This window comes from Mustela nivalis (assembly GCF_964662115.1).
Source record: "Mustela nivalis genome assembly, chromosome: 8".
Taxonomy (NCBI): domain Eukaryota; kingdom Metazoa; phylum Chordata; class Mammalia; order Carnivora; family Mustelidae; genus Mustela; species Mustela nivalis.
In genome coordinates, this window is record NC_139027.1 from 5,907,596 (window position 1) to 5,920,625 (window position 13,030).

The 13,030-nt window shown below is 50.3% G+C and overlaps 1 protein-coding gene across 7 annotated transcripts in view; it reads left to right on the forward strand.

The window, feature by feature from the left end:
* The window catches only part of ASAP2 (ArfGAP with SH3 domain, ankyrin repeat and PH domain 2), a 166,870-nt gene that overhangs the window by 88,465 nt on the left and 65,375 nt on the right, over positions 1–13,030 (forward strand). For 5 of the 7 annotated variants that reach the window (XM_082743654.1, XM_082743651.1, XM_082743652.1 and 2 more), the window contains 3 exons: positions 6,499–6,573; positions 8,270–8,319; positions 10,723–10,852. In XM_082743654.1, coding sequence (XP_082599780.1) covers positions 6,499–6,573; positions 8,270–8,319; positions 10,723–10,852 — 255 coding nt within the window. Of the gene's footprint in view, positions 1–6,498; positions 6,574–8,269; positions 8,320–10,722; positions 10,853–11,327; positions 11,341–11,371; positions 11,381–13,030 lie in introns of those variants that run through there. The other 2 variants (XM_082743656.1, XM_082743657.1) reach the window with 2 other exon arrangements.

Here is a 13,030-nt window from a genome sequence, read left to right on the forward strand (position 1 = left end):
GCTACCCCAACACATCTAGCAACACCACCCACACTTTCTCCTGGGTCTTAGGCTCTGGCTCCTGGAGAGAACTGGAGGTTTCCAACAGGTGGTGACTGTTCCGTACATACTTATGCTTAGTAATACTGAAACCTCTGTGAAGAATTGTGCCCTTATTTGAATCAGTGAGGTCTGAGGTCTTTTTGCAACTTTCCACCCCGACAAGGAGGTGCTGGGCCTCCTTGTGGTTGGCCTTTCTTTGAAGCCTTGCTTTTACTTATTTGACTCTGTGATTGAGCAGCATTTGCTCACGTTAAAAAGAAAAGAAAAACTTCACGGATCTCAAAGTGTCATCTGCCTCTGAGGTTTCTCATGAACGAGGCAGATTAAAATAAACTTCTGTGACACAGGTAGGTCTCAGTGAGATTCTTTAGCTGTGGTTTATATAGGGATACATTGGCCTCTTAAGGACAAGCTGATTATCCCCAAAGAGAATTGGACCCAGTTAAGGATTTTGGAGGGAAGCCCTGGGAAGACCTGTTCTTTTCTAGATTCATAGGCCTGGAGGTAGGAAGTCTGCCCAGTGACTTTCCCTGTTACGATTCTCTCTTGTGCTGCTTCTTAAAAATAGCTCTGATAAGAGAATCCTGTCTGGGATTCTCATTTGGCAGACCAGTTTCCTCATTGCCTAAGTCAAGGAGGTGGCAGCACTGAGGTTCCCAGGCAGGGTTTACAGTGGGACCAAGATGGAGCCTTGGCCAGGTCAGCAGCAGGTGGTCACCTGTGACCAGAGCTAAAGGAGCAGGTGAGGCAGTGCCCCTGGGAGCTCAGGAAGCATAGGAGGGAAAGTAGAAAGATTTTATAGAGTATGGAAGTGACAAAGCAGGGACAAGGAATTTTAAGACAAAAAATGGGAAGCGCAGCACGGAAGGGTGGCTTTTGGATGGCTATGCGCCCCCCCCCCCCACTCATCTCCTTGTCGGTGTCTGTTCCCCAGTCGGTGGCAATCGCGTACTGAGGTTTTTCTTGCTCTCCGCTCCCTAGCCTTGTCTGCCCCACCGACTGAATCATTTTATTTCTCCTTGTGAGATCACAAACCTTTGACTACTTACTGACTCATCTTGTCAGACTTTTCCAAGTGAACCCAGGAAAAGTGAAGACAGGAAGAAGAGAGGATTGTTACTTTCTGGATTGCCTATATGCAGGCACCTGCCTACTCGGAGAACGTGCGACTCTTGATCCCAGCCGGGGTCATGAGTTTGAGCCCCGTGTTGGGTGTAGAGATTACTTAAATAAAAACTTTAATCAGGGCGCCTGGGTGGCTCAGTGGGTTAAGCCACAGCCTTCGGCTCAGGTCATGATCCCAGAGTACCAGGATCAAGTCCCATATCGGGCTCCCAGCTCCATGGGGAGTCTGCTTCTCCCTCTGACCTTTTCCCCTCTCATGCTTGCTCTCTCTCAAATAAATAAAATCTTAAAAAAAAAAAAAAAAGGTAGGGGGGCCTTGGTGGCTCAGTCGTTAAGCGCCTGCCTTTGGCTCAGGTCAAGAGCCCAGGGTCCTGGGATCAAGTCCTGCATCAGACTCTCTGCTCAGCATGAAGCCTGCTTCTCCCTCTCTCTCTGCTTGTGTTCCCTCTCTTGCTGTGTCTCTCTCTGTCAAATAAATAAATAAAATCTTAAAAAAAAAAAAGAAGACTCCCTATTTGCTGTTGGTATTAGATCCCTAGTCAATAGCAGTGATTGAACTTAATAGTCTATAATCAGATCATGCTAGGTGTTTCAGAAAGCCATGTTACATAATACATGTGTTAAAAAGGAAGTCAGAGTACAAGAAAGCCCAGTGCTTGCTGGCACTAAGGAAATATTCTGGTTGGATTACCCAGGGATGGTTTAATTCTTCCCATAGGTCATAAAAATTTCATTACTCATGAATTGAGGCCAGGGCTGCTGAGCACAAGGATATGTACTGGTTTGGGCTGTGGTTTTCACCCCTGTGGGCCAGAACAGAAGATGGTTCATTCAGCTGAGGCGCCAAGGCATAGGGGACTGCCCCAACACATGGAGGAAGAGTCAGAGCCCGACCTTTGTGCCGCGGGGCACTCTTGCCAAGACAGAGCACCTGGGCTCCTGTGTGTGTTCTCCAGCCCCGGCAGAGACGTCATTTCCTGGGACGCTCACCCTGAGTCAAAACATAGAGCCTTCAAAGTGCAGAGGCTCGTGTCCAGGAGGACAACGCTGGATTAATGAGTCGGTCCATTGATTGGGATTCTGTTTATATTTGTAATGGTATATTTAAAAAAAAAAAAAAAAACAGCTTTATTGAGGTATATTTTACTTATCCTCTCAAGTATATAAGTCCGTGATTTCTAGTAACTCTGCCAAGTGGCATAACTGTGACTGTACATCCGTCTGGAGATGGTTTCTGCTCCCAGTAAGCTCCCTCCAGTCCTCTCACAGTCTGCCCCTACCCCCAGGCCACCATGATCTGCTTTCTGTCTCTTCTGTAATAATTAAGCTAATTATTTTCTGACTAGAGAAGTCCTGGTTTCTTATTTTAGATCATTTGAAAACTCCAGCAAGAAAAAGCCGCCAGAACGAAGGCCCGACCCCCTTTGGTCCATCTGGCACGCGGACGTCCCTGCTCAGCATCGTCTTCCCTGCCCTTCCCTGTCTCTGTGCTCACGCGGCTGCGGTGGGCCTCTGCCCACTTCTCTGTCCTGCTCCTGCCGGGAAGATGAGCTTCCCCTCATCTTGCAAGATGAAATGCTCCCTCTTTCAAAGGTGTGTCTCATATAACCCCCGATCAGCAAAGATTTCCCTGGTGTCCGGGCTAAAAGTAATTTGCTTTTCTTCAAAGTTCCGTGGTGTTTTATCTATGGCTCTCTGGAGTTCTCACAGGGCGGTCTGCTTACTTAATTCTGGGCTTTATCTTTCCTATTAGCCAGTGAGTCCCTGGGACTGAGGTTCTGTCTAATCCATCTTTGTCTGCTAACCCTCTGTGCCTCTTCAGCTTCATCTGTCACTCCCTAAGGACCCTGTGCGTCTCCTTGGCAGCTGTGGTGGCTGTCTTGTCCTGGTCACTGTAGGCTTTGGGCCCCATCCACGCCATCGAGAGTGAAAGCAGAGCCAGCCAGTTGGGTAGCCGTCGGTGTCCACTCAACTTTCCCATTTCATTCTAGATGCCAAAGCTTAGTTTCTCTCTCCTGGACCTGACTCCTGTCCATCAGTACCTGTGTTCTTACTTGAATTAAATAGAAGATGGTCTTAAAATACATTTATGAACCAGACTCTGCATTTTTTCCCCTGCTGTAGAGAATCTTGTTTTCCTCACTTATTCATGCATACACTCATACTTAACATGCCTCTTGTAACAAACGCAGTAGACTTCTTTCGAGTAATAAGATTTTTAATCTGCAAACACCTTGTTCTTTTCTCCCCTGAACCTACTGTATAACCGAGTTGTGCTGGTGGCTTTGATGCTCCCCTTGGGGCTGTGTTTGCTGCCCTTTCTTGCACTTGCCTCGTCCAAGATGGCGCAGTGTTGGCTCCTCTCTGGGCAGTGTTCAGGACCAAACTGATCTGTGTCTGACTCTTAGCCATGGCTCTTTGTGACCGCATGGATGAGTGGGCAGCATCATGGGGCTCAGTAGCCAGCACAGACCCCTCCGTCCCAAGCCCAGGTTAGCCTGCCTGGCTGCTCAGAGCCAGAGTCATTGTCTCTCTCCAGAAGGAGCCATTGATGTCTGCACAGAGTTAAAGACGCATGTGTGATGTCTTAGACTTTCTTTGTTTCATTCTTGGTGTGTATAGGGGCACCTGGGTGACTCAGTCAGTTAGGCATCTGTCTTCAGCTCGGGTCGCAATCCCAGAGTCCTGGGTTCGAGCCCTGCATCAGGCTCCCTGCTCAGCAGAGAGTGTGCCTCTCCTATTCCCGCTACTGTTACCCCGTCTTCTCTGTCTCATCAAATAAATACATGAAACTAAAAAAAATTTTTTTTTAAATTCTTGGGGGATATATATGTTTATTCTTCCTCTGAGATGGCAAGCATTGTGTTTTTATCTTTGTAGGCAGCTAGTTGCTGTCTTTAAAATACATGCTCAGTAAATACAGGATGGACAGATTAATGAATTCATGTGTGCATTTGCTCTATGATGTTTGTTCTAAAGGTATCAGTGAATCTCTAGAAACTGTCTCTTATGTATTAGATGCTCCAAAAAATACTGCAGTATATTGATTTCTTCCATGCTTCTCAAGCACCTGCTCTGGGCCAAGTCCTGTTCTAGGTGCCATGGAGAATATAAAATGAGTATGCTCAGAGCTGTCCGTTAGGATAACGGTGAGATGAGATGGAGCAGGATAGGACCTGTCAAGTGCCTGAAGAAATCTTTAAAAAAGAAAATATCGGAGGATTTGGGCGGGAGGGATCCATTCGTGCTGGCAGCTGGATGGGGGGTGTCAGTGGAGAAGGTGGCACCTGGAGAAAGCCGGATGGATGGGAAGGCTTTGGACACGGCGGTGCGGGAGGACCCGCGGCAGGGAGGAACAGATTGAGCACAAGCAGGGAACAGCAAGGACTTCCACTTGGCTGGATACGAAGATGAAAAGTGGCCAAGGAGGTTGGACCGTGGAGGGTCCCAAGGGCAGGAGTCGGTTCAGCCCTTATCAGGGACACCACCCGAGATGAATCCGACAACACTGCAGGGGAGGGGAGGAGTCACTTGTTGGTGGCCAGGAGCCTCCTTCAGAAGAGGTGCTGAGAGACCCACCCAGGAATGTGGCAGCGAGAATGGCACGTGGGGAGTTGGTGGAGAGCAGCTGGTGCGCAGAGAGGAGCCCGGCAGCGGGGACCTGCCAGAGGCAGCAGGGCTGGCGGGATGGCAGCCAGCTGGGCCGTGGGGCTGCGGCAGGCATCCGGGCGGGGGCAGGTGTAGAAGGAGACAGGCGTGCGGCAGCCTCTGCACTCGGGGTTCCTCCTGCCACGGTTTACGGCGGAAACCAGGTGTGTGTGCTGTCAGACGTGATTCACCGGCACAGCCTTCCGTTCGTCACTGTACCTTCCAGTCATCCCTGAGACCTCGCCTTAGCTCTGCTTCTCCGTGTTCCAAAAACTGAACCCTTCCGGCTAATCCTCACAAGTCCCTGCTGATTCCGTGGTGCCTTGGAGGGCTGCCAGGTGCCTGACAGACACTGAGCTGTGGAAGCCTTGGACCATTGTTACCCAAAAAAGGCATTTCTGTAACGACAGTCATGAATCGATCATTTATTTGGCAGGATTGGTGGTTTGGGGCAGGCATTGTCACACACCTTTGTACTATTTTTCAAGTCAGTTTCTTCCTCCCATTTTGAGGATTCATATGCCGAATAGTGTATGAAAATCCGATCCCATGTTGCCTGAAAAATTGGGCCCAGAGTTAGTTTTCCTATTCAAGGTAATTCTACTAAAATTAAAATTTTCCTCTGCTCAGTGGTAAGAATAAATGCACATGGTTCCGAAGTCCTGACTTGCCCCTCCTCTTTCATAGACCACCATCTAGGTGTGCGTATCCCCAAGTGACACACGTGCCACAAGGCCCTGGAAGTACCAGCTGGCAGTTGTGTTGACTTAGGACGATGGGCTGAGCTGGGGAGAGGAGAAAGTAGATCTCAGCTATGGCGGGGGAGGGACTCCGTGGGCCTTAGAACGTGGGGAGCCATTGCCTAATGGTTCCCAGCCAAAGCTTGGTGTCTTCACTTCCCACACTGGCAGCCAGCGGGGACAGCCTTGTTCGCTGTGAGTGTGCTCCGAGTGTGTGTCAGGCTTGATTCTAGTCAATTTAATCTGTGGTGACAACGTGCTAAGCCTCCATCCCTTGCCTTTGTGTTTCAGGGAGAAGAACAAAGTACCTCAAGACCTCCTCCCTCCTTTTCCAGCAACACACACACACACACACACGTCCCATATACACCCCACACTTCACATGCACAACACGTGCAACACATACTCGTTTCTTTTCCTCTCTCTGAACATTGACTCCTACACATTCACGAAGAGACAGGGGTCCCCTCGTTCTCTTCTTCGTTCTGAGTTCCCCTGCGGGGGGCTGTTCTGGGAAGATTGGGGTCTGTGGGCCTGAGACTTCAGTAAAACATAGCCCAGGATGTTGGAGCTGTGAGTGAGAGAGGAAGTGTGTGTTTGTGAGTCTATTCGTTATCTTTAAAGTGGTTCTGCCATTGGTGGTTTCAAAATAATTTGTATTCATCATAATGATGATCTTTTTTGCAAACTTCATAGTTTAATCGTAGAAGGCTGTTACTGCTGTGAAGAGTTGAGAGACACAGACTTTCTGTGAGTTGTGTTTTTATTTGCAAGGTGAGTCCACCACGAGGAGTGGAGCGTAGGAATCAATAAGGCTGTGGCACTCGCACCGGCCAGGTTTTCAGGGAAGGTTGAATATTACCAGATGTTCTCTAGCGTCTTGCTGTCCTTTCTTCAGATTAAAAAGGACATCAAATAAGAATTTTGTTTGTTTGCTTTTTAGATTCAGAATATGAACAACATCATCTCCTTCCCTCTGGACAGTTTGCTGAAGGGGGACCTGAAAGGAGTGAAAGGGGTAAGCCGTCCGGGACCCTGCTTCCCGGGGACAGTCCTTGGGGGAGTTAGAGTCCCGGTCATCCCGGCCTGTCCAGGCACGACATACATGCGCCTTCCTACTGGATGGCAGGACGGCTGCTTGCTGCCTCAGCTTCCCTCATTTTGCTACGTTCGCACCACCTTTCAGCTCTACTGCTGTGACCCGTGGCCTTTCTGGTCATGCTGCTGGTGCTGTAAACGTGGGAAGGGCAGGAGGGCGGGGCGGGAAAGAAGCTCCTTTGAGGCCCTTAAGTGGTTTTCACCCTCTCTCAGCTGAGTGGAGAAGCCTGTGCAGGGAAAGGTGATTTTCTGGCCGGTGTGTCACTGGTTGACCGCTGGACAGAAGAGTGTCCTTGCAAGGATGTAGTTTCCCAGCAGGAAACTCTGCACCAGTAAGGCTCGAGCGCACTTTATGTTTCTGTCCTCCAAAGGACGTCCTTGTTCGGGGAACGCCTTGCCACCAGTCAGCACCAACGCTGAGTTGTTGCGTGCACCGGTAAGGAGAGAGCGGCGCGAGTGGGGTCTGTCGCAGACGCCAAGCAGTATCCGCTCCGGCCCGTCACCAGCATAGGCAGATGTGTGATCCGAAGGGCAGGGGATTGTGCCCCGGTTCTTAGATCAGATTCTCCGGTTGGATCTGCACGGGATTCCCAGTCACATCTGGCTCATCCGGAAGCTGAGGCTGGCCAGTCCCCGCGACCTCTGCAGGGACCTCTCAGTATTTCGCTCCCAGAGCCTGTCTTGCAGAGCACCGGGCCCGGCGAGCTGTTAGGACACTGAGGAACATTCCTCATTGTCCGGGGCCAGGGTCCTGGAGAACACATCTGTCGAGTTAGCCAGTGGGGTAGGAGGGCAGGGTGCATACAGCAGAGGGACACACCTACAGGTGGGGGGGAAGCGTGATGGGGCGCTGCTTCTGAGGCTTTTAGTCTGGCTTGAAGCCCTGAGTCTGGGGCAGGAGTGGGAGATGAGTCTGGGTTGGGGCAGACTAGTTCCTGGAAGGCCTCAGATGCCGGGCCGCGAGCTTCAGCCTTGTCGTAAGGCCAGTGAAGAGCCAAAAAATAAAAAATAAACCTCCCCCCAAAAATGAGATTCTTCTTACAAAAGAACCCTGTTAAAGGGCACACACATACGTAGGAACCACTTGATAGAATTTCCAGTGGCTCAGTATGCACTTTTGAGCCAGGCTTTATCAGAGCGTACGAGGTCCCAAGTTCCAGATTGAAGAGCAGAATCAGGAGACCCCAGGAGAAAGTGAAAGCCTTTGATATCGTTGTTGTTGGGCCCAAATCAGGGGTACATCTCTCAGGGGACATTCCCCTGTTCATTGAAAAAGTCAGAATCCCCCCTGTTTTTTATTTGTGGAGGGAGGTACTAAAACTCTTGCCAATGAGGTGTTTCTCTGGGGAGGGTGTAGGTAGGTCACACACCGTGGGCCCTGGGTTCATACGCACTGTAGTGGGCCACACGTGCGCCCCAAGGCAGCTCCCTCCGTGCGTGTGCGGCATGCCGCTGGACTCAAAGCCTGAGCTCTAAGTTCTTTATTTTTCGTGGGATCGTGTGCATCATTTATTACAGAAATTAATGCTCCTTTCAAGACTAGTGTAGGAATGAGTAAGTTGTCTTGCCCAGAAGCCAAAATTAGTTCTGTTTAATTTATGCCTCTCTGTTTACAGGATCTGAAAAAGCCTTTTGATAAAGCTTGGAAGGACTATGAAACAAAAATGTGAGTGTTTCCATATTTTTTTTAATGCAGATAATTGGAGATCTTAATTTTAAATTGAGCTTTAATTGCTTGAAGGTATTTTCTAAATAAACCTTTGCCTAGGGAAGAATCCACTTAAACCCATGTTGCTGGGGTTCATGACGAGGCCAGATGCTTTCACACTCGGCGTCTGAATTCAGCAGTACTGTGGGCCTCTTCAGCGGGTTTGTCCTGGTCCCTTTTCTGCAATGTCATAATGTTACAGAATGTAATTTTCAGAAAAGCTACTTGAAGGACATTAAGGTCAGGTTTTATCGAGAGATGTTTCTTTCCTTTTTTTATTTTTTATTTTAATTTTTTTTATTATTTTAAAGATTTTTATTTATTTATTTGACAGAGAGAGATCACAAGTAGGCAGAGAGACAGGTAGAGAGAGAGAGGAGGAGGAAGCAGGCTTCCTGCTGAGCAGAGAGCCCGATGCGGGACTCGATCCCAGGACGCTGAGATCATGACCTGAGCCGAAGGCAGCGGCTTAACCCACTGAGCCACCCAGGTGCCCCTCTTTCCTTTTTTTAAAAAAAAAAAGTTTTCCCCACTTTGTCACTGTTTACGGTGGCAACACCATTTTTGGACTTCATGTTCCTGGTGATTTGCAAGAGTCATCTGCTTTTGGCTTTGTGTCTGACTTTCCCTGAAACACCAGTCCCTTGGTGTAGTAAGAGAGAAAAGAGAGATTGTCGCGGCTCCCCGCGTTAGCCTTATCTGATGGCTTGGTCTGCCGTTAGAACAGGAAGAAAGTGTCGGTGGGTTCTTGGACGTGCAGCACGGTGTCCACTGGAGACGGGACCGCTCCTGGTTGGCTTCTGGCAGTCTTCGGCACACTTCAGATCACAGTCCCTCCTTCCAAGCAGGGGAGGGTTTGGCTCACTGGGATTGGGCTGGTGATTGTGGGGATGGTGGTTTCAATTACTGTAAATACTTGAGAGACAGAAAATATTTTTAAATGTCTCATGTTTGCTTTGTAATTACTGTGCGTTGGGTAACAATGTCGAGTTTTCTGAGTGGAAATAGAAGCTTCAACATGAAGCCATCTGGTACAGAGAGAGGTGTTAAGAAGAAAGCTGTTCCAGATGTAGCTCTAAGTATTTAATTGGACTTGGGATTTGTGTGTGGGGTGGGGGGTGTTGTTTTTAAAACCAGCCCTGGGGAACTCCTGGGTGGCTCAGTCGGTTAAGTGTCTGCCCTCAGCTCAGGTCATGATCCCAGGGGCCAGGATCAAGTCCAGCATCGGGCCGATGAAGCCGTGGATGAAGGGTCACAAAGGTCAAGCCCAGGAGTACCAAACCTTTCATATCTGTCCCTCCGGAAAATCCTGAATTTCCATGCCCAGATTTCCATGCTCAGACTTGTTTGGCTCCCCAGATTCCTGATTGCACCCATGGCATATACTCGCGGATGAGCACAGAGAGAGGGTTAGAGTGTCTGAAGGTCTGTTCAAGCCAAAGAAGCTCCTGGCCCTTAGCATGCTGCCTCTGGATATGGAGCAGCACCCTCGACGGGGAAAGGACCACCATTCCTGCTTTATAGACAGACGCCAGGACTCAGTGGTTTGCTGCTGCTCAGCTAGCAAGAGGGTCGTTGAGCCAGTGCCAGGAGGTGGCTTCCCGTTCAGCCGCTGCCGCCGCCCTTGAGTGCCCCTGACGAGATGCTTCTGCACTTTATCAGGCCTGGGGAGTGAGGGGTTGAAGAGGGTTGTCAGAGAGACTCCTCGTTCTGAAAGGAGAAGCTTTGAAAGGAGAATGAGATCAAATTCTGTACAATGAGAACATATGTAGAGCAGGGACAGAATTACAAAATCCTAGAACCTGGGAGTGCGAAAGCATCAAGTAATTCTCGGATACATTTTTGAAAGTGACTCTTTCACCATTTACGTGCGAGATTTGTTCTGCAACGACGAGCACTGTCCTAGTCGAGGCAGAGCCCGCAAGACCTCATTCAGCCAGGAGGCGGGTGGCGGGGAGCAGAGAGAGCGTGGAGGAGGGAGCGAGGGAGGGAGTCTCGCACCACGCAGCCCCCCTTTGTGCTGCTCAGCGGACACAGACGGACACACGGACAGACGGACAAAGTGCCGCCCTAAAGGAAACCTCTGAGGTAGGACAGGCTTTCTGTCCTTCTGACCCGCACCTGGCACAGAGTAGGTGCTTAGGAAAGTGTTTTTTGAGCCAGTACTCAACAAGAAGGGCCAGATTTGACACTCTTAGGACCAAACGCACTTAACTTTCCAGTAAGGTAAGAGGCCATCTTATTTCCAAAAGACTCCCGCACGCTTGTGTTGCAGGCCAGGCAGCGGGATCCCTGCAGCCTGTGTAGTCTGGAGTGCTGTGCCTGAGGCATCTCCGCTCATCCTTGCTTTTCCCGCTGCAGAACCAAAATTGAGAAGGAGAAGAAGGAGCATGCCAAGCTGCATGGGATGATTCGCACTGAAATCAGCGGGGCTGAAATCGCTGAAGAGATGGAGAAGGAGCGGCGGCTTTTCCAGCTCCAGATGTGCGAGGTGAGCCTCCCGGGGTGTAGGCTGCAGCTCCACGTGTGCAGGGTGCGCCCTGGGGGTGTGGGCTCAGGCCCAAGATGTGCAAGGTGATAGCGGGGGGTGCGGGCTGCAGCTACAGATGTGCGAGGTGATAGCCAGGGGTGCGGGCTCCAGCTCCAGATGTGCTTGGGGAGCCCCAAGGGTGTGCCTCTGGCTCCAGATGTGCAAGGTGACAGTGGGGTGTGGGAGCTACAACTCCAGTGTGTGAGGGGAGCCCCGGGGGTGCGGACTCCGGCTACAGATGTGTGAGGGGAGACCTGGGGTTATGGACTCTGGCTCCAAATGTGCAAGGGAAGCTCCGGGGGTGCGGGCTGCAGCTACAGATGTGCAAGGGGAGCCCCGGGGGTGCGGACTCCAGCTCTAGATATGTGAGGGGAGCCCAGGGGTGCAGGCTGCAGCTACAGATGTGCGAGGGGAGCCCCGGGGGTACAGATTCCAGCTCCAGATGTGCGAGGAGAGCTGGGGAGTGTGGACTTGGGCTCCAGATGTGCGAGGGGAGCCCTGAGGGTGCAGCTGCAGCTACCTATGTGCAGGGTGAGCCCCGGGGTGCCGGGTTTGGAAGGGGCCCGACCAGGTTCCAGCAGGTTATGGGTTCTAGGTGGGCTGCAGGCAGCCCGCCTTCACTGGTTTGTGAATTCCTCAAGGAGCGCACACCTCCCGGAGGCTTCCAACGGCACACCAGTGCGTCAGTGGACTCCATTTGTCCAATTTCTCTTACTAGGGGAGCCTGAGTGTCCTGGAGGGTGGGCTGAACTGAATCTAACACTAGCTATTAATTAAAGGTAGGGAAGGATCTAAAGAAACGTCCTGTCTGGCCTCCTACACATACCCAGACTCACCTGGCGCTGGTATATTGCTATAATTGTCTCTCCGTCAGTGTTTTTAATGAGGCGTCTTGGTTCCCATTTTACCATGGAATCTGTGAGGAGGGCCAGGGAGAAGCAGCTAGAAAACCTGCAGCTGGGCCCTCGTGGTCTGAGTGAGAGAGAGTGAACCACGTTCTGCAGGAAGCTGAGCCACCTGCCTGCAAAGTGCTTCTCCCCAGACTCATTCCTCAAGGCAGGAGGCCCTCCGGAGCTCCTTGGTCCACTCTGTTCTGCTGCCTTAGCCCTTGCCTCTGGGGACGGGAGGGAAAGGGGCAGCACTGATGCTCTGGGACGGGTCCCTGCTAGAGGCCGAGGGGTAGAAAATACCAGAAGACCATCCAGAAGGCCTTTGCTTCCAGCCTTTTTATGCCTTGCTTGTGGGTCTTTCTAAAAAATACACCTCTGGAAACCACACCCAGCTCTGCCTGAGGGTTCACTCACCTGGCAGTGGTAGTGAAGCCCCTTGAGCTTGACGGCGCACGTGCAAGGCCGTGCAGACTTCAGCTTTCCGCATGCACAGTGTGGGGACGACCGTGACAGCCTCTGAATCAGACCCAGCGTGTTCTCAGTTCCCCGGGAGCAGACAGCAGCAGAGCTAAGCCACACGGCACTTTTGGACTTCAGAATGTTTGTTGATTGCAGTGGGGGTCTAGCTTTTAGAAGTGTCTATCTTAGGAATCTATTTAAATGACTTTTTATTCCCAGAGCGATCTCCTAACTGGTCAGCGGAGCAGAACCAGTTACAGGATGGAGGATAGGCTATTAGCCTGCCGGCCTCTCCAGCCCTCTTCTTTTCTGTTTGCCTGGAATTTCTTTTTCAGCCTGTGTGTATCCGTGAATCTGAAGTGCGTTTCCTGTAGACAGTGTTTTTTACATCTAGTCTGACAGTCTCTGCCTTTTGATGGGATTGTTTCATCTGTTCACATCTGATGTTGCTATTGATGTGGTTGCATTTATTTAAGTCTGCTGTCTGTTGTTTTGTGTCTCTTGTCTTCTTTGTTCCTTTGTTCTTCCTTTGCTTTTTTTTTTTCATTAAGTGAATATTTAGAAAGTTAACTAAGCTCTCAGTCTTACTGTAGAGAGGAGAGTGGATATTTTTAGATCTACTTTGTTTTGCAAACAGAGCTCATAGGTAACAATACCTGCCTGGCCCATTTCACATGGTGTTAGAGGAATCAGCCCAGAGGTCTGAGATGGGTTGGGAAGTTGCTGTCTGTTACACAAATACTAGGTATTGTTTTTGTATAATTGCAGTAAAATTACATAGCGGTATTTT